The sequence below is a fragment of the Halichoeres trimaculatus genome, unplaced genomic scaffold, assembly GCF_033239565.1.
Source record: "Halichoeres trimaculatus isolate MK-OKI-2021-1 unplaced genomic scaffold, fHalTri1.1 fHalTri1_scaffold_17, whole genome shotgun sequence".
Classification (NCBI taxonomy): Eukaryota; Metazoa; Chordata; class Actinopteri; order Labriformes; family Labridae; genus Halichoeres; species Halichoeres trimaculatus.
Window position 1 is genome coordinate 26,019,366 of NW_027437195.1, and position 19,866 is coordinate 26,039,231.

The 19,866-nt window shown below is 39.6% G+C and overlaps 1 protein-coding gene across 1 annotated transcript in view; it reads right to left on the minus strand.

Annotated features, from left to right (window-relative positions):
• Window positions 1-2,297: 2,297 nt before the first annotated feature.
• The window catches only part of mdga2a (MAM domain containing glycosylphosphatidylinositol anchor 2a), a 118,224-nt gene continuing 100,655 nt past the window's right edge, over window positions 2,298-19,866 (minus strand). Inside the window, exons 11-17 of the mRNA XM_074691791.1 lie at window positions 16,857-17,034; window positions 11,387-11,407; window positions 11,109-11,264; window positions 4,504-4,665; window positions 4,276-4,406; window positions 4,064-4,163; window positions 2,298-3,070 (exon numbers count right to left, since the gene is read on the minus strand). Of these exons, the coding sequence (XP_074547892.1) occupies window positions 2,982-3,070; window positions 4,064-4,163; window positions 4,276-4,406; window positions 4,504-4,665; window positions 11,109-11,264; window positions 11,387-11,407; window positions 16,857-17,034 (837 nt within the window). The 3' untranslated portion in view covers window positions 2,298-2,981. The remainder of the gene's footprint in view (window positions 3,071-4,063; window positions 4,164-4,275; window positions 4,407-4,503; window positions 4,666-11,108; window positions 11,265-11,386; window positions 11,408-16,856; window positions 17,035-19,866) is intronic.

Sequence of the window (19,866 nt, forward strand, 5' to 3'; positions counted from 1 at the left end):
GACCAGAAAAAAAAGGAGCAGGCTTGGGTGGAAGTGGCTGAGGAGACAGGTTTTGAGGGTAAGTTCTGTAAATATTCGTTCCCAGCTGGATTTGCCTACACGGGTCATCACTGAGTCCGACTGTGTTTTCCTCAGTGGAGTTTTGAGCCTGATAGAGAGGAGGAAAGAGCGGGGAAAAGATGGAAATTCTCTGGGGTCCTCTCTTTCCTCGACCCCTTCATTATCCCCTGGGAGACCTCCGGGAACATGGGATGAGGTTGCAGGGAACAGCCAGGCAGGGCCAGTGGAGGTGGATTACCAGGGAGAGGCAGCAGGCCTTGATTGTGATCTCTAACGCTTTCACACACTCTCCTGTCATGCTTTTGAAACCACAGCTCATTGTTTTTCAGATGCTCTTTTGTCTTTAAATGAGCGGGCTCTCTACTCCACCTGCACAGTGATGCGCGTCAGCCCCTCAGCTTGTCAAAATAATCCAGCGTCCAGACTCGCCAATTCACCAATTGGGTCCTGTGTGGCCGCAGCATTAGAGCACCGGACTGCCAGCTGTGCTAAATATAAACGGCTACTGAACTACTTACAAACTGACAGCGTTTACTTGTTGTCATGTTAGCCTACGGATATGTCGGAGTGCCGGGCTGCCGATAGCGCTACATATAGCCGGCTGCTTCAAGGTTTGCTTGATGCCATGTTTCAAACTGATAAGTCCCTTATCTCAGCGTGTTGTATCCAGTAAAAAGTTGTCTTGAACAAAGAAAATTTGTTTCAATCTGATCTCCATTAAATTCCAAAACAAACACCCGCCTCACTAAAAGTAATTTACAACAGTGTGCAGAATCAAAACAGATCCTCCTCATAGCATCTTTAGATACCTTGAAATAAGACATTTATAAGACGAAAATAAGACAAAAACACTTGATAAGATTTCAGTTTTTTGCAGTGTACTTCATTTTGAAAAAGTGTTGCAGAACTTTTCCTGGAACAAAAGAGGGGAAAAGAAAGAAAAGGGCAAAACAAGGTGGTGTGAGACCGCTGAGGAAAGAGCAGCTAAATCGGATCCCTCACTTCCCCCAGGGGAACGTCCGGTCTCTGAGGAATAAAGTGAAGGATTTTAATCATCTCCCCTTTAAAGATACTACCCAACTTTTATCAGTATTCCTGCTCAACCAGGCGAGATAAAACTCTTGGCCTTTGTCATGGGTCACCAAAGGAGGCATATAAATCCCTCCCTCTTCCTCCTTTTGGCTCACGATGTGTACATTTACTGCCAGCAAGGACTCTGTTAAAAGGCCGACTCACTCACTGCAAACCAAATCCACCTGAGTGCGTAACCTTGAAACATTTCATCATCCGAGCGTGAAGCGTTCATTCTTAACATAAAAACTGAACACCCCCACGTTTTTAAACTCATAAAACGACCTTTGGATCTTTTTTTTTTTTACTCATAAATAACCAAAATAAAGATCTAATAAAGTCCCGCCCTCTTTGATAAAGAAGAAACCGAAGAAAATGAGAGTTAAGATTTCCCCCTGTCTTTATAATATAATAGGAACAATATAAGATTTGATTTACAATACATTATTCTTTCTTCTTCTTTAAAAGCTCCGTCTGTTTTTGTGGTTTAAGGTAACTGATGGTCTCAGGTAGCGTCAGAGTCTCTGCTTCCTCCTGAAACTCAAAAACTAAAAGAGTTCTTAGAGACCAAATACTCAAACCCAGAAAACGTCCCAGAGGAGGTCTGTTTTTTTCAAAGTCCCGCCACAGATCCTCACCGTATGATTGCATGTTGTTTGACTTTTTAAATAAACCAAAGAGCTCCTGACCAAATCCAGAGTCTACTTCCTGTCCGTGGCGTCTTCATCAAATCATCCCCGAATTCATCCTCTTCATAAACTTTCAGTTTGAAACCAAAAAGGAAAAACTCAGTAGGAAATACTTCTCTGCATAATCAGACGAGGAGATGATTGAGTTCGTCACTTGCTCCTCGGCCTTTAAGACGTAAAGATGCCCGACGGTTTGTCTTTTTTTCGTTTGTCCATGACGGCGGCCGGTGGTCTTTTCCTCTGTGAGTCTGAAGGCACTTGATGTCATGGCAGAGGGTGGACTGTCCTCCTCAGACGGACAGACAGACGTCAAAATTCGATCTAAAGTCTTCTTTAAAAATAGCGCCTGTCTGTCTGACGCGTGCTGTAAAAAGTTACCTTCCCCCCCAAAAAAGAGAGACTGCCGTTTGTCCGTCCAGCTCCGTGTACAGTACTGTTGATCTGTGGAGGCGGGGTTAGGGGGGCATGAGATGGAGATGGAGGGATGGAGGGATGAAGGGATGAAGGGAGGCGACATTCAAGCTTTCACTTCGTCTTTATTTTCTGACTGGAGCGCCTGTTTTCTCTGTGCTTTGTGGCGCTTGAGCTGGAAACGAGAGGTCAAAGTTCACCAGAGGGAATTTAATCATTAAAAATAATTATAACCTCCTTCTGTCCCAGCAAGGAACTAAATGTCGTCTAAATGTAGTTTGTGAAAAAGAGTTAAATCTGCAGGAAATCCCTTTTTTTTCCCACACTGCTGTTTTAGTAAAACCTTTTTCTAAGCTTCTGTCTCTTTAAGGCTCCCTACTCCACAACCCCCTTCCCTCTGATTGGCCAGTTCTCTGGAGACTTGTTAAGGGGCGGAACTTTAGGTAGACCTTGGTGTTTGAGGCCCATCCCTTCAACATATGACCTCACATGTTTAGTTTACTGTTACCTTATGTTTGTGAATACCCCCTCTTTAACATATGACTTTGATCCCAATCGCTTCACTCCGGATCAACACCTTCTGGTGAACTTTGACCTTTAGTGTCAGCCGTCTTGGCAGGAAGTCTCTCTGAAGCTCTGACTGAGTCTTTGGTAACCAGGGGAGGGGTCGGGGGTGTTAATGAAGGGGGATGATGAGGTTTTCAGGGGACAGGAGAGTCAAAGGTCATGGCGTCTCGTAGTGAGGGGGGGTCACCTCTGCTGGCCAATCAGAGCCAGACTCAGAGTGACGCACAGCTGCCATATATGAGGTGAAGAGGGCGGGGCAAGCGACCGTAGATCTAAGAGGCAGAGACACAGAGAGAGGATATGTTAAAAGAGTCAGAGGACGGTGTCAAAATCTAGTGAATCTGGATGGTAACCGTAGCAGCAGTGGTTCCCGATCTGAGGTTTGGGGCCCTGTAAGAGGTCAGGTGATGATAACATTTTTACCATCACCGGACTCTTCAGCTTCATGCTTCAGGACTTTTAGTGAGGAAAATAAACTTTTTACAGGGAATTCGTTAACAACTTCATCATGGTGGTGTAGCAATCAGGGACTTTAATTATGAGCTAATTCCAGACTGAGCCAATAAAAGACCAGCTTCATGCGAATCAAGCTGTTTAGGAAGCTCACACGACCTCAATCAAGAAGTCACAGTCACTAAAAAGATGAAATGCTCGACTGAGCAGCAACAATTCAGCAATAAGAAATAAAAATAACTTTTAAACGGAAAATTTAAGAAAATAGAAATGACATGGAAATAAAGAACTAATTGTAAAAAAAAAGAATAAGTAAAGACAAATTTTAAATGTAATGTGAAACAGAAATAACTAAAGCTCTAGAAAAGAAAAAATAGGATAGAGAAAAATTCACAAAATTAAAAGAAGTTAAAAGAAATAAAAAGTAAAATTTAAAGATAAAAACTCAAAATGACAGAAAATTAAATTTAGACTGGAAAAAAAAATGTGAAAAGACAAAAAAGGAGATAAAATGACAAAAAATACTATTACAAAAAAACCCCCATGAAAATAGAATAATAATATAAATAAAAGAAAAAAAAGTGAAAATTTTAATAATTAAAAATGAGATAGAAATTTTGAAAAAAAAAGAACTACAAAAAAGAAAAAAAAGGAAAAAAAGAAAAAGAAAAAGTACTTACTTAAAAGGAAAAAATAAATTTTGAATAAGTCATAGTGTTAAATGATTTTTCTATTGTTAATAAAAATAAGGGAAAGGTTTGAAGATGTTAGGGAAATATTATTATTCTAAATCATAGTACATGTACACTTACTGTTTGGGGGCGGGTCTTTACATTCACCCTCTTCGATAGTGACATCATCGATGGCGATGTCTCCCTCGATTCCTGAACCCCGGACGCCCTCAATCACCATCTGACAGACAGAGAGAGACAAACTGAGCAATGCACTCTCAGAAGACCTCATAAAATAATCATTTGGTGGTTTATGTGAAGTGTGTAAGTGAGTGAGTGTGTGTGTAGTCTACCTGGAAGGCTGCTGTGGGATGGATGTTGACCTTGGCTTGTCTCCAGCGGTCTCCTTGGTTGCCGGTCAGACTCCAGACTGAGGTGTCCGTCACAGTCTGACCTTTCTGACGCAGAAACACGTTCAGAGCTCCTGCGGGCACGAACCAACGGGGAAACATTAACCCTTATTTTTCTTATAACCTTTCATCCTTTATGTTGGCCACCTTCTTTTGAAGCTCGCCACTTACCGATGTGTTTCCCATACATGTGGTAGTAGAAGGCGAAGCAGTAGGTGGGGCTGTTGGAGGAGGGGGCGGAGTTCTTGGTGTTCATGTTGAAGGTTGGAGACAGTAGACGGGCTTTGTCTCCTTCCAGCCGCGGCCTCGATGTCTCGATGTACATGTAGAAACCTGAGAGAGACACAGCATAGACCAGGTCAGAGGTCAGAGGTCAGAGGTCAGGGTGGCTTTTTATTTATTCAGTCAGACACTCACAGATACAGCTACCTCACTGTTCATCCTCCAGTTCGTTCATTTGGACAATTTGTTTATTCTTCATTTATTCAGTTACAATCTGAGAGATGCACAAACACAAAAACTACGTAACAAGAAAGTCTCCTCTGGTCATTTCCTTTTCATTTAATTCCTTTCTCTGAGCCAAGCAGGGAATTTAACCCGTAACCCTGCCTCCCCGACCAGCACAGATTAACCCAGGAGGGCAGGAACACTAAAAGCTAATGTAAGAGCAAGCTGCAGACACAGCAGCAGCAAAAAAAAAAAAAAAAAAAAAAGACAAATCCACCCCCGGCTCATCCAGCACAGAAACACTCCTCACAAATTAAATTGTACACGAGTGTAGAAAACAGCGAGTCACGCATGTTTCCTGTTTGACAGCAGATTTTAAACAGTTTACCCCAAGGCGCGCTTTAATGAGATTCCACTGCGGAGTGAGACGAGCTGCAGCAGGAGAAGAAGAGGAAGAAGAGGAGCGGGGTGATTTCAGCGAGGAAACGAGGAGGAGGAGACGAGCAACAAACTGCAGCTGTCACACATCGACTGTGGAGTTATTTTAACCTTTGTTTACTGGGGATTACACGCAGCACGCTCTGATATGTTCCTCTGTTCCTGCATTAATCCTCAGCAGCCTGCGGTTTATATTTATCAGCAGAACATTTACACGTATAACACAGCTGTAAGCTGAATAAGGACAGCTTAAACTCAAGCTTTATGACTTAACTCCATGAATAGTTTATTATTCAGCGTTTTCTGAACTCACACTGATGTTAAAACAGAGCACGTGTCAAGGTTCTGGTTCAAGGTTTTCTACAGTGACAGATTAAAGAGCCCTCAGCATCTGTTTGATAATGTTTGGGAAAAAGTATTAAAATGTAATTAAATGTATTAAAAAAGGATTTTTTTGTAAATCTACATTTCAATTTTACATAAGCCTTTTCTTCAGTATGGAAGTCAAAAGAGGCCATGATTTCATAAAATATATTTACTTCGTTTTCTTAAGAAAACAAGTTAAAATAAGTTGTTTTCTCAAGATCTCCACTCTGACAATAACCAGAAAAATAAGTGGAGATCTCTAGAAAATTTAGCTTGTTTCTCAAGATTTTAACTTTTTTTTATCTCGAGAGAATGAAGCTTAGTTTTCTTGAGACAAAAAGTTAATATTAGTTGTTTTCTCGGATCTTAACTTATTTTTCTTATAATCTCGAGAAAACAAAGCTTGTTCTCAAAATTTCGACTTACTTTTTTGGTTATCTTGGGAAAACAAAGCCTAGTTTTCTCAAGATAACAAGTTAATATTAGTTGTTTTCTTTATATCTTCACTTAAAAGTTTTCTGGAGAAAACAAGCAAAATAAGTGGAGATTTCTGGATTTCGTTATCTTGAGAAAAACACCTCAGTTTTCTCGAGTGAACAGATCAATATTAGTTGTTTTCTCAAGATCTCCACTTGTACGTTTTCTGGAGATAACAAGTAGTATAATTGGAGATCTCTAGAAAACTTAGTTTGTTTTCTCAAGATAAAAAGTCAATATTAATTGGTTTCTTAAGATCTTAACATTTTTACTCATTATATTGACAAAACAAAGCTTAATTTTCTAGAGATAACAAGTCAATATAACTTGTTTTCTTGAGATCTCCACTTATAAGTTTTCTGAAATAACGAGAAAAATAAGTGGCCATCTCTAGAAAACTTAGCTTGTTGTCTCAAGATTTTGACTTAATGTTTTCATTATCTGGAGAAAACTAAGCTTGAAATTTCGACTTATCCTTTCGTTATCTCGAGAAAACAGAGCTTAGATTTTTTGAGATAACAAGTTAATATTAGTTGTTTCCTTGAGATCTCAATTCATTTTGCTCATTATCTCAAGAAAACAAAGCTTGTTATTGAGATTTCAACTTAATTTTTTGTTATCTTGAGAAAACTAAGCTTTGTTTTCTCTATATAACAAGTTGAAATTAGTTGTTTTCTTGAGATCACAACTTATTTTACCAATATATCGAGAAAATGAAGCGGCGATTACTCGAGATAACAAGAAAATTAAGCCAAGATATATCGAGATAACAACCTTTATTAACCTGTTATCTTTAGAAAAAAAATTAGATATATTTTATAAAATCGTGGCCTTTTATGGCTTCTGTAGCAAAAGTTGACAATAACCATTGTTATTGTGATATTTTAAGTTTTTCGTGGTCACTTCATTCTCAACCCGTCCTCTGGAGCCAGCCTGTCATTTTATACACAAATATCTGAGTAACAGTAAAGCATCTGTCACAAGGTGCCCTTAAGCAGCCAGAGCATTTTCAAAGTACCCCTTAGGGTCTGTTTTAAGGAACCCTTCCCTTTGCACACTAAGGGGAGAGTGGATTGTGATATTTAGGAGCAAAAAAACTGCAGCTGATTTTGCTGAGATGAGCTGCCGCAACGCATGGATTATGAAAACCTGTGTTGAGATGTTTTCCTAAAGTCTTTTCATTTTTCTAAGGCCATGAAAAAAAAAAATTCTTTCTTTTTTTTCTTTTCCAAATATATGACTTTTCATAAAATTACATAAAAATAGAAAGATTGTCAGGATATGCCAGCAGGAGTCCAAAGGTGTGTTTGTCTGCCGGTCATCTTGGAGTCAGAGAAAATGTCCTTGCAGTTTCAACAACTGACCACTAACTGAAGCTCAAGGGAAAGTGGCAGCAGAGAGCTCTCCAAAGGCCGATATGCAGTTCTGTCATCAAGACCGTTGTGTTTTAGGAGACAATGATGCACCAGACAGTTAACATTTTATCCAGTTCCACGACAGATGTGACGCAACATCACAATGTCAAGCTTATTTTCTAAAAGAGTGTGCAAAAACCAGCATGTTAAAGTTTGATGAATAGAAAAATAAACACTCTGTGGTGTGGTATGTGTATGTGTTGATCCTCAAACAGCTACAGACTGATTTTAACTCCTGATTGTTGTAATAACAGTAAGTTTAAAAGGCTGTATGTGCAGGTATGGGATTTTTCAGCTCATTTAGAGATAAACTGTTGTTTTGAGCTCATGAAAGTTTGAGCCAAACAGCTCTCAGCAGACGGTAAATATTTCAATCTAACTGTGCAGGGCTGTTAGCACCAGGGTAAATAAGCTGTTATTTATAATGAGGAGGATCTGTTTTAATTAAAATGAATGAATCTGTTAAATGTATGCAAAAGAAAATGGAAAAACAGTTTTGCACAGAGACACCATTTGATCTAGAAAGCAATTTGTGGGACAAGTAACTCTTTGTTTACTTTGTGTATCAGACAACTTCATTTTGTCCCATTTGTACAGGTTTCACTGACAGACTAATGACATTTTTAGGGGGTGATTTTTCACATAATTTGAGCATCAAACTGTTTGGATTATTTTGCAGTGAAGCAGAGAAGAATAAAATGTCTAAGTTTGACTTTTCCTGTGGGAACGAGGAGGTAGATTGAGACTGGAGGCTGAATTTGTGACAGTAAGACTTGATGTCATTACTGCCTCAGTGTTGGTGTGGAAGCGGTCTTTGTCTCTTCTTCTCCTCTTCAGGATTTCTTTTTATCATTGTGAAACATCTGTTTCAAAATGGCGTCTCAGAAGAAGTTCTTTGTCTCCGTCACTAAAACCTGACGTGTGGTTTGAAGGTTTTAGAGAGCTGAATAAAAAACGAGCCGTCAGACTGATATCTGGACCCGACGGCTGACGGCTGGAGTAAAAAGTAAATGAACAAACAAAAGTCTCAACTCTGAACTGTCATTCTTCTCTGAAAACTATTTCTGCTCTGGGACAGGAGCTGAAGTTATCTTTATCAGACTAAGAAGTGCTGGACAGTTTGACAGGCCGGCTTACTTACAGATCCAGAGTCAGCTGTGACAGTGTAAAGATAATTTGGTCAGGCGTTTCCTCGCAGTAATCAGCCCGTGAGAGTCACTTGATTGTCAGTTTGTGTTTGTAAGATGTTGCTTTTCTCTGATAACGTCCCTCTGTGTGCCAAACTCCATAAGAGAAAGCGACGATTAAGCAGAGAGAGTTCAAACTCAAATGATTAGAGTGATAACTGTTGTTAAACTTCTCTTCAACTTCAACAAAAACTATCTTCTTCCTTTATTAACTATTATTTCCAACACGTTTTCTGCAGATGTGGCTCTCCCGTGAACGGTTTTCACAGCAGAAAGTTTCTGAAACTGAATCGACAGCAGAAGTGAGTGCTGCGGCGTGTCCGTCAAACTGCTCTCATTCAGTCAGTGCAGACTTCACTCCCCCGGCTGCTCCTCTGCTGCTTTTAACGTTCAGCCTCTTATCGAGCTCAGAGTGGGCGTCACCCGTCCAGAGCGTCACGAATCAGACGACGGTTCGAGTCCGGCAGGATGATTAACACACAGTGTCAGTTTTAATCCCCTGCTCCCCTCCTACTGTCGCAGCTGCTGGTACAAAAACACAAAAACACACCAACAAACGGACACACCATGGTCTCCTGTCTGCTCACATTTCACATTACACTCTGACGGATCAGAGTTTATTTGAAGCCTCTGTGACTCAGACTGACGCACAACTTATGGATTAAAGTAAGAATGTTTTATTTTTTAATCTCCCTCTTGCTGACATTTCAGGATTCAAACCGCTCTCACGCCAGTCCCCCAGATATCCACAGAAATAGGTTTTCATACACTTTCAGGCTTTTTGTTACCTTTAGATGGAGCCAGGCTTTCTGTTTCCTGCTGCTTTCCATTTCAGTGTAATGCTAACTAAGCTAACTAGCGGCTAAATTGAGCTTCATACTAAAAGAAAATGAGAAAATTAATCTGGTGTCTGGAGTAAGGATGAAACTCAAAGTTGTCTTTGATATGTATTTGGAAAAGTTAAACATTATCATTATCAGCCACTCATTTTTAAATAACGTTTGAGCTGTGCTATGACACTTAATTCTGATTGGTCAAAACCCCTAATGAAAATGATTAACTTTCACAAGTGATCACACAACAGGTGAAATAAATCCACGGAAAAGGGTCCAGAGAGACTAGCTTCAGCTGGTTGACATCATATACTATCAAAAAGCTTCCGTTAGCATCATATTTGTATTAAAGCTGCCATTAGCTTCCATTGGCATCATATTGGTAAACAGTACTGCAGTTAAAACCATTAGTCTCTCTTTAAATCATATTGGTAAACAAGTGGCTTTAATCATTAGCTTCCATTAAAATCATATTGGTAAAAAATATTGTAATCAAAACTGTTAGCTTTAGTTAGCATCATATTGATAAACAATGTAGCTTCTACTTCCATCATATTGGTGAACAATGTAGCTAGAAACATAAGGTTCTGTTAGCATCTCATGGGTAAACAATGATAAAGCTAGCTTCTGTAATCATCATATTAGTAAATAATGTGGCTAACACTGTAAGATTCAGTTGGCATCACATTAGTAAATAATGAAGCTAAAGTGATAGTTTCAGTTAGCATCAGTAAGCATCATATTAGTAAATAATGTAGTTAAACTGTTAGCTTCAGTTAGCATTATGCTTGTAAATAATGTAGCTAAACTGTTAGCTTCAATTAGCATGATATTAGCAAATAATGTAGCTAAACTGTTAGCTTCAGTTCGCATCAGTTAGCACCATTTTAGTAAATAATGTAGCAAAACTGTAAGCTTCAGTCAGCATAATATTAGTAAATAATGTAGCTAAACAGGTAGCATCAGTTAGCACCATTTTATTAAATATGTAGCTAAATTGTTAGCTTCAGTTAGCATTATGTTAGTAAATAATGTAGCTAAACTGTTAGCTTCAGTTAGCATCATTTTAGTATATAATGTAGCACTGAGGCAAAAGCATTTGCTAAGAATGTTTTCGTTAATCAAGAATGGAAGTCGGAGGTTCGAAGACGATCCGATACCGCCGTAGTTCCAACTATAATAGTGCCAACAAAATGTTAGCTTTAGCTAATATCACATTAGTATATAATTAGTATCATACTGGTAGACAATGTAGCTAAACCTTCAGTTAGCATCGTATTGGTAGATGATGTAGCAAAAGCTATTAGCCTCAGTTAGCAAGAATATTTGGGTGAACTATGTGGACATTACTATTAGCTTTTGTTAGCATCATTTTTGAAAAACAATATGCCTGGAATTGTTAGTTTCCACTAGTACCATATTGTTAAACATTGTGACTTAAACCCTTAGCTTCATGGGGTTTTATGGAGACTGACTCACTGTAGAAGCAAGCCTCTAGTGGACACCAGAGGTACTGCAGTTTTTTAATACTTCCATGTTTCTATATTCTGAATGTTGCTTTTCGTTTTCATAAAGGGTTAAAATTACGTGTGTTAGTGTGTGTGTGTGTATACCCTGTTTGGAGCCGTTGTGGTCAGAGCTCGGGCCGGTGTTTGGAGTGTATTTGGTGTTTCGCGTGGCGGCGCTGTGACGTGTCCAGTCGAACACGTCCGATTTGTCCTGCGAGAACAGACACATGTTCTCGTCTTCGAAGCCACACTGGAACTCCCCTAAACATTCACAGGCAGAAGCACATATAAATAAGACACACTCACACACAAACACACACACACCTAGTCTAATGTTACTGAGGCTGCTCTTTATGAGCTGAAAGTGGTTTAAAGGTACTCACTGAGATGTGGGTTGACTGGAGCTGTGGAGGGACAAAAAGAAGTTATGTTAGATTACACAACTGTTTCACACACTTTCACAAAAAAGGTGTCCGACATTAAAACCTGAGCAAAACCTTCAGGACATTTTATAAACAGACCTTGCTCAACACAATAAACTCTCAGTGCTTTTCTAAAACTAAAAAAAAAATCTATCTTTGATTTCATTTATTAGACTTTGAGCAGCTTCTCTGGAGTCTTTCTAAAGGTCACCATAGCTTTGAGGCCAGGAAAAAAAAATAAAATTAGACGTGACATGGTTACAAACTGTAGGGATGACCAAAAGTCAAATTTCAAAGTAAAACAGGAAGTAAAAGTTTCCTTTCAGAGTAAAACAGAGTGAAGCAGAGAAGCTAAACGAGCAGCAGGTCTGACACAGTCAGCTGTTTTTTAATCTGATTTTCAGCGTGAAAGGTAATTACACCACATGTCTGACAAACCCACACACACACACAGAGGCACACAAACACACACACACACACACACACACACACACACACACACACACACACACACACACACACACACACACACACACACACACAGAGGCACACACACACACACACACACACACACACACACAGAGGCACACACACACACACACACACACACACACAATGTGCAGCTGCTGGAGACTGAGTGTGTGAACAGCTGCTGCGTTATTTGGCAACAAGCTTGTGCTTCGTTATCAAGCAGCACTAATTGATGAGCTCTGGGTGCTGTCTCAGAGTGTGTGTGTGTGTGTGTGTGTGTGTGTGTGTGTGTATTTATCAATAAGGAGTCCAGTTTTGAGCTCTCATCCCCTACCTTATACCCTTGTTCCCTCCTTTTTTTTCCTCTAAAGCACATTACACGCCTCTTGTTTGTAACCTTATTTCCTCCCTCCCTCCTCTCAAGTATCCTTGTTTCCTTCTTTCCTTTTAATCTGGTATCCCTGTTTCCTCCTTCTGTCCTCTACAGTATACTTCTTTCCTCCTCTCCTCTCTAGTGTGCTTGTGTGCTCATTTTTTACTCTGGTATCCTTGTTTCCTCCTTTCTCCTCCTCCAAAGTATCCTTGTTTCCCACTTCTTCCCTTTCAAGTATCCTTGTTTCATCCTCTACTTTTCTGCCAAGGTTTTTTTGTCCTCTCTCCTCTAGTACACTTATTTTCTCTTTTATCTCCTCTCATGTATCCTTGTTTTACCCACTCCACTCTAGGATCCTTGTTTCATCCTCTACTTTTCTGCCAAGTTTCCTTTTTTTGTTCTCTTCCCTCTAGTACACTTGTGTCCTGTTTTATCTCCTGTCACATTTCCTTATTTTATCCTCTCGGATCTAGTATCCTTGTCTCCTCCTTTCACTTATTTCTAATATCCTTATTTCCTCCTTTCTCTCCTCTCTAATATCATTGTTTTCTCATTTTCTTGCCTCTTATACCTCGGTTTCCTTCTTCACTTTCCTCTCAAGTATCCTTGTTTCCTCTTTTTCGCTTTTCTAGTATCTTTGTTTCTTCCTCCCTCTTCTCTCTAGTATCCTTGTTTCCTCATCATGCCTCTTTTCCTCTCATGTTTCCTTTTTTATCCTCCCCCCTCTAGAACACTTGTTTCTTCTTTTATCTCCTCTCATGTATCCTTGTTTTACCCACTCCACTCAAGTATCCTTGTCTCTTCCTTTCTCTCATTTCTAATATTCTTGTTTCCTCCTTCTCTCCCATCAGTTTCCCCTGTTTCCTTCTTTCCATTCCTCTCTAGTATCCTTGTTTCCTTCTTTAACTCCTCTCTGATATCATTGTTTCCTCCTTGTCTTGCCTCTAACGCCTCTGTTTCTTTCTTCCCTTTCCTCTCAAGTATCCTTGTTTCCTCCTTTTCGCTTCTCTTGTATTCTTGTTTCCTCCCCTCTCCTCTCTCTAGTGTTCTTGTTTTCTCATCATGCCTCTTTTCCTCTCATGTTTCCTTTTTTATCCTCTTCTGTCTAGTATCCTCCTTTCCTCCTTTCCCCTTCTCCAAAGTATCCTTGTTTCCTACTTCTACCCTTTTAAGTGTCCTCGTTCCACCCTCTTCTTTTCTATCAAGTTTTTTTTGTCCTCTCCCCTCTAGTACACTTGTTTCCTCTTTTATCTCCTCTCATTTATCCTTGTTTTACCCACTCCACTCTAGTATCCTTGTCTCCTCCTTTCTCTCATTTATTATATCCTTGTTTCCTCCTTTCTTCAATTACCCATGTTTCCTTCTTTCCAGTTCTCTCTAGTATCCTTGTTTCCTCCTTTATCTCCTCTCTAATATCATTGTTTCATGCTTTTCTTGCCTCTAATACCTATGTTTCCTTCTTCCCTTTTCTCTTAAGTATCCTTGTTTCCTCCTTTTCTCCTTTCTAGTATCCAAATTTTCTTCTTTTTTCCTCTCTAGTATCCTTGTTTCCTCCTTTCTCTCTTGAGATTCCCCTGTAATTTATTTTTTAATCTTGGATTATTCAGCTGCCAGGATCTCTGAGAGTTTCCGGAGACTTCTGTGTGGTTTGGGATATTTCTTTCGTACCTGCAAACATTTCCTCAGACTCCTCTTACTTTTTCTGTTACCTCTGAATTTTAACACGGCTATAAATATCTCATATTTTGTGTTCTGGCTGCAGAGCTGAAATGCAAACTGGGGATGTTTGTGTGTGCGTGTGTGCTCCAGTGTGTGTGTGTGTGTGTGTGTTTGCTTCTTGTGTTTGTGTAGCTCACACTGTCCGAGATATGTGGCGCTAACTCAAACTAGCACCGCTAACACACCGTGACATCACCCACCACACCTCGTCTGCTGTGGAGAGAGGCTAAGCCTGCAGGACACACACACACACGCACACACACACACACACACACACACACACACACACACACACACACACACACTCAGTGATAATTTTCAGAAAGAGTTTTGTAAACCTGCAGAGAGAAAATCCATCACAGTCAGACTTTAATTTACTTTATCTTCTTTACTGAAGATGTTTGCGTGTGTGTACGTGAGAGTGTGTGGGGGTGTGTGTGTTAACACTGTATGCTGTGGTTTTCACACCGTATTAAAGGTCATGTCATCAGCACATTAACATTTTCTGAAGCTGTGAACTTGATGAATGTTTCTGTATCACGCCGTTAGTTCAGATGAATTGTTTGAATTTTCAGATGCTTCGGTGTTGAAATGTTAATTTTTTGTCACAAATTAAACTAATCGAGGCAAAAGCAGAACGAAAACTCCTCAGTTCATTGTGTTAAAGCTCATGTGTGTGTGAGCGAAGTGTTAATGTGTGTGTCGAGTGATGTAAGGTGTGTTTCTGGGGAAGATTCTTCCTCCTCTCTGACAGAAAGCTTCCTCTTTTCTGTAAAGTTGTCAGACTCTCAGAAGAACAACGTGAATACTTCTAGAACATTCTGCACCTGTGGGCCATTTAGATTCAAAAGTGTTTAAAAATAGGCTCCAGGTTTCAAAACACCAGACTGATCTTTTAAATTCCCACAGACACCTGAAGGCAGCATGTGCTCTCTTTCTTCTCTTGGTGTTTACCTCACCGCCGATCAGAACAAACAGCTGAGCTGACGTGTGACAGATGTCAGGCGGTAACCTGCACAGGGTCATGTGACCCCGCTGAGTGCCGTCAGGTGGAGGTGTTTACCTTCCCCAGCATCAGCTGATGAGCTGTCTGAACTTCCTGTTTGAACCCTGGCTGCGTTTGCTGCGGGGAGTTAATGTGCCGATCAGGGGGGGCGAGGCGTTCACTGACAGTCTGTCAAACTCAACATGACAGCGCAGACGGGTTCACGCTCAGACCGTCTCTTCTTCTCGCTGTTTGTCGTTTTCATTTCTCTTCTTCTGTGGTGCTTTTTGTACTCTGCGACTTTGACGTTTCTCAGAGATTTTTTTAGATTCCCGTCAGGATTTCTACGCGACATCTCGACAGTTTTTACTTCGTTTGTTCTCCTGTTTCTCTGTTTTATTATTTATTATTTTGTCATGTAAATAAAAAAGCAGCAGCGTTGAAAACAGAAACCACAGAATGCTGAAAAGTATGTATCAGCAGATAAAATAGTAAAACATCCAGACTCAGGCATGAATTTTACAATAGATATAAACATTTTTTTTCTTTATGAAGAATAGACTTAAAGAATATTCAGTTTTACTCATGTTTACAAATCTTTTTGATGCTTTGCATTTATTTTCAACACTACTAAAACCATTTAACTGAGATTTTACAGAGGCTGAGATTATCATACCTTGTTTTGCCTCCATCAGGCAGAGTTTTCTGCTGCTCCATTCTGTTTCTCTATTTTTTTTAATTGGATCTACACTAAACAATTAATCTCCAAAGTCACACAGGAACTCAACAAGCAAAATCAAAACACTTCTTAAGTATCTAAACTGAATGTGCTTTAACAGCAGGTATTTCCCAGGACTTTTTCAGGAACTCTCTGTGTTTCAACAGCAGGAACAAGGGTTTAAATTTAGTTCCTGGGTAGTTAATCTCTCCCCTAAAAATGGACAAAAATAACAATTTAATCACTTCTTGACTCTATCTCCGGACATATTTCACAATCCGGAAAAAAATACATGAGAACAGCAGTTGTCAATCATCGTTAAACGTGACATAAAACCTTATTTTTAACCTCTTATAACTAATGGAAACGAAACTTTTCAGAAAAAAGAGGACTTGAATACAAAGCAGCCAAATGATATCTTCAAAACAACGCAATAATCATACGTGAGAAACATTTCTAAGAGATGTATACATTTTTTAAAGTTTGACCACAGCCCATCTGGAATGACTGGAGAGCCTGATTTTTTGACCTGTACTGCAGCCAGCCACCAGGGGGAGCAGTTTATGTGGTGACCTCACTTTGAGTCGAGCAAGCGGACATTTTTTTTTTTTTTTTTCAGTCTATGGTGTGAATGTGTCAGTGTCAGCTCCTGATGTTCCAGTTTAAAGAGTGACCCTGTAAACTGGAGACCATCAGCAGGGGGATATCGAAGTCCCTAGAATGCATCTTAGTTTAGTTTTTGATTCAAATTGCCTCATCAGAGAATTATTTAATAGTCATTTACAGACGTCTGTGGGGGTCGTAAACATCTGAAAGTCTCCAGTTAACAGGGTCACACTTCAAACAGGAACACTAGTCGATCTCTGCCATGGCTTTTAAAACCTTCCATGTGTTGAATCCATTTACAATAAATCACCATGAAACCAGCTCAGTCTGAATCTCATCCAAGCCAACATGCTAACTGTAGCATGGTCTGTCTATGGTGTCATCTTTGCTGAATTGCATTCTTAATTTCTGCCCTCTACGGGTCAAGTTGTATCGTGCATTCACATATGATTGACCCAACTAAAAGTTCCAGGAGCCAAAGGTTCCTGGTGCGCTATATCGTATTTGTGTCTCTGACTGAAGCAGGTTTTTAAAGATTTGGATGTAAGTGGCATCATACCGCTGTAAGTGATGATGCGTTCGGTGGCGTCCCCTTCTCCGTAGCGGGTGATAGGGGTGAGGCGGACCAGGTAGGACTCAGGTTTAATAAGTTCTGTAAGGTTGTAGGTCAACAGCTCCCCCTTCTGGATGTTTCCCTCCATGGGGATCTCTTGCTCCCACCAGCGCGACTGACTCATCTGAAAGACAAAAATATGACGTTAGACTAAATCTGCTCAGTTACTGAATACTGCATTAACTATCCCTCCTCGGGTCAGGGTCTGTCCTGCTCACCCAGTCTAGATTTCATCACCACGGATTTTCAGGATTATTATATTTGGAGGTTTTTAAATCCTGTGTTACACGTTTTCCTGAGAGCTGTTTGTGTATAACTCCAGAGCAGTTCAGCACCATGGACAGCGCCGACACGGAGGAGCATGTTTGCTGCTGGTTTACTGACTCAGGTTTTTAAAAATATTGGAAAAAAATAAATATTAAGAGAGGAAATAAATAGTAATGGAGCTGCAAAAATGTGTATCTGTTAAATTTATATCAGCCAGAAATAATTTGATGGAGTTCCTGAATCCTGTGTGCAAAGCGAGAGCTGGACAAACTCTGATTTTAAAGATTTTTTTTGGTATCCACAGGTTTTTATTGAGGCTTGCTTTAATACTCAAATATAATAAAAACTGATGTTTCCCACAGCTGAACTTTAATTGGTCGCTCTGAGCTGTAATGAAGCAGATTTTTCCCTTGACTGACAGAAGGATACCACAAACTCCTGCTCTCTCCTCTTGATGAAGCAGATAAATAATAATCAGCATTTCACCGCCTTTCAAAGAGTTTCAGTAATTTAAATGTAAAACCACGGCTGCAGAGGAACTCGTCGTTCTTTTTAGAGCTCAGGGAGGTCAGGCTGACTGCAAACTTCGAGGGTTTGTAAAACATTACACACCTCCTGGTGATAACACACACTCTTTTTCTTCCTCTTCCTCTTCCTCCTGTTTTCTTTACTCAGCAGAGCAGACTGAGACCTGAGGGAGCTGTTTTATTCATCAACCACATTCTCGTATTTTATCCTCTGATACACACTCCCTCTTCTTCCTCCTCTTCTTCTTTCTTCATATCATCATTTTCTGTCACATCAGCACTTCCTCCTTTCTCTTCCTCCCTCTAACTCTGACTCTCTCTGCAGCACACTCGTCTGTATGAATGGAGAGACAGGTGGGTTGCCATAGCAACAAGCCCTCCTCTTCCTCTTTATTCTCTCAAGTCGGACTGATGCTGCAGGAGCATCAAGTAAGATCTCAGCATCACGTCCTGGACTGTTTGTTTTAAATCAGTGACTCTCTGAAGCTTTTCTGATGAAACCCTGACCTGTCGTTGCACAGGAGGGAATCTGATCCATGAAAGAAATTCAGCTCAATTCAATCATAGACTCAAATAAAAGCAGCTCTGAGAGGGGTGTCCAAACTTTTCAGAGGGTGACACTTCATTTTCTGAAAATGACCAAGGCCCAGAGGCTCCTAGTGAAATATTAAATATTCTCTTTGTTAACTATCTCTTTAAATGATTTCTGTCAAAATCAGTCACTCAGTGTGCTCAAACATCCTTGTGCCATCTTTACAGACTGATGAAATCAAACCTCACCTGTCCCTCAAGTGTCTCTTGAAACCAGATGATCAGTGGTCAGTTTTCTGCAGTGTTACGTGCTGCGTCAACATCAGCAAACTCTACTTCTGACCATGGAGCATGTTCTTTATTAGGCAGAGGGGTCCAGCTGCAGACCTCCACTCTCAGCCAACCCTCTAAAGGGCTGTGCAATGAGACCCCCTCCACTGTCAGAAGGAAGTGACATAAAGATGTGAAGTTAAACAAAAAAAAATATTGTTTTGTTATATGATTGAAGCAGGCCATCTAGTGTCTTGAAGCAGTAATAGCAATAATTTGAGCCATAACCTGCATGTGTGTTTTATTTTATTTTCCTGTTGGAAAAAATCTGCCTGTTAGCACATCTAGAGTTTTGAGTACTGAGACTAACTGTGTTATTTTTTGTGATGAAAGCTGAAATTCTGGTTTAAAACTGCAGTTATATCAATATATGCTAACCACTAGCATATAAATGCAATTTACCATATACTTAAGCATCAAACTAGCGCTATTTTTTTCCATAATGCTTTTGATATATTAGGATTTATATATATATCATATTAGGATATATCAGAGTTTTCCTGGAGAAACTGTTACCATCTGCTAAGATAAGATAGCTGGGGTATGAAACAAATGAGGAAATGAAATTGAGATCATTACGTCAAATGGGGGTGCCCACCAATTCATGTTGTGTTATTGAAGACTTGCGTTATATACATTTTCTTTTCTTAATGAAACACTATCGAGGAATCAGGTTAACCAAGTCATTTAAAACCCAGAAAAACTGGATGTGTCTTCCTTTAACTGTAACTTTGATTGTGAAATTTTTACACCATATCCTGATGTCACTTCCTTCTGATTGTGGAGGAGTGGAGCCTCCAAGAGAGTCGGCTGAGAGTGGAGGTCTGCAGCTGGACTGTCTTGCCATTAGGGGGAAACATGGGGAAAGTATGTCAGGATCATTTTAAGGCAGAATCAGAATCTGGATTTTCTTTGGACTGTTCATCATATTCAGAATGTTTTGATGTGCAAACATTTTTAGCCAAAACATTTTTCTTTCTTCATTTTGAATAATTTCTGAGCATCAATTTTTGTTTTTTTCTTCATCATTACATAACTTTAATCTAGTCTTGTGTTGTCATTTGCACAGTCCACATAAAGTTTGGTGAGATGTCTCTAGATATATTTTAGTTTTATTTGTACCCTAGAAAATCTAAGGGTACATAATTTAGAACAGGAGGAAATTTAAAATTCACACCTTCAATGTTTTAGATACAATGTCATCAGTAGAGGTGTGAAAAAATATTGATACGACAATATATTGCAATACTTAGAAAATATTAATTTTTCCACTCTTAATTTCGATACTTTTATTAAAATTT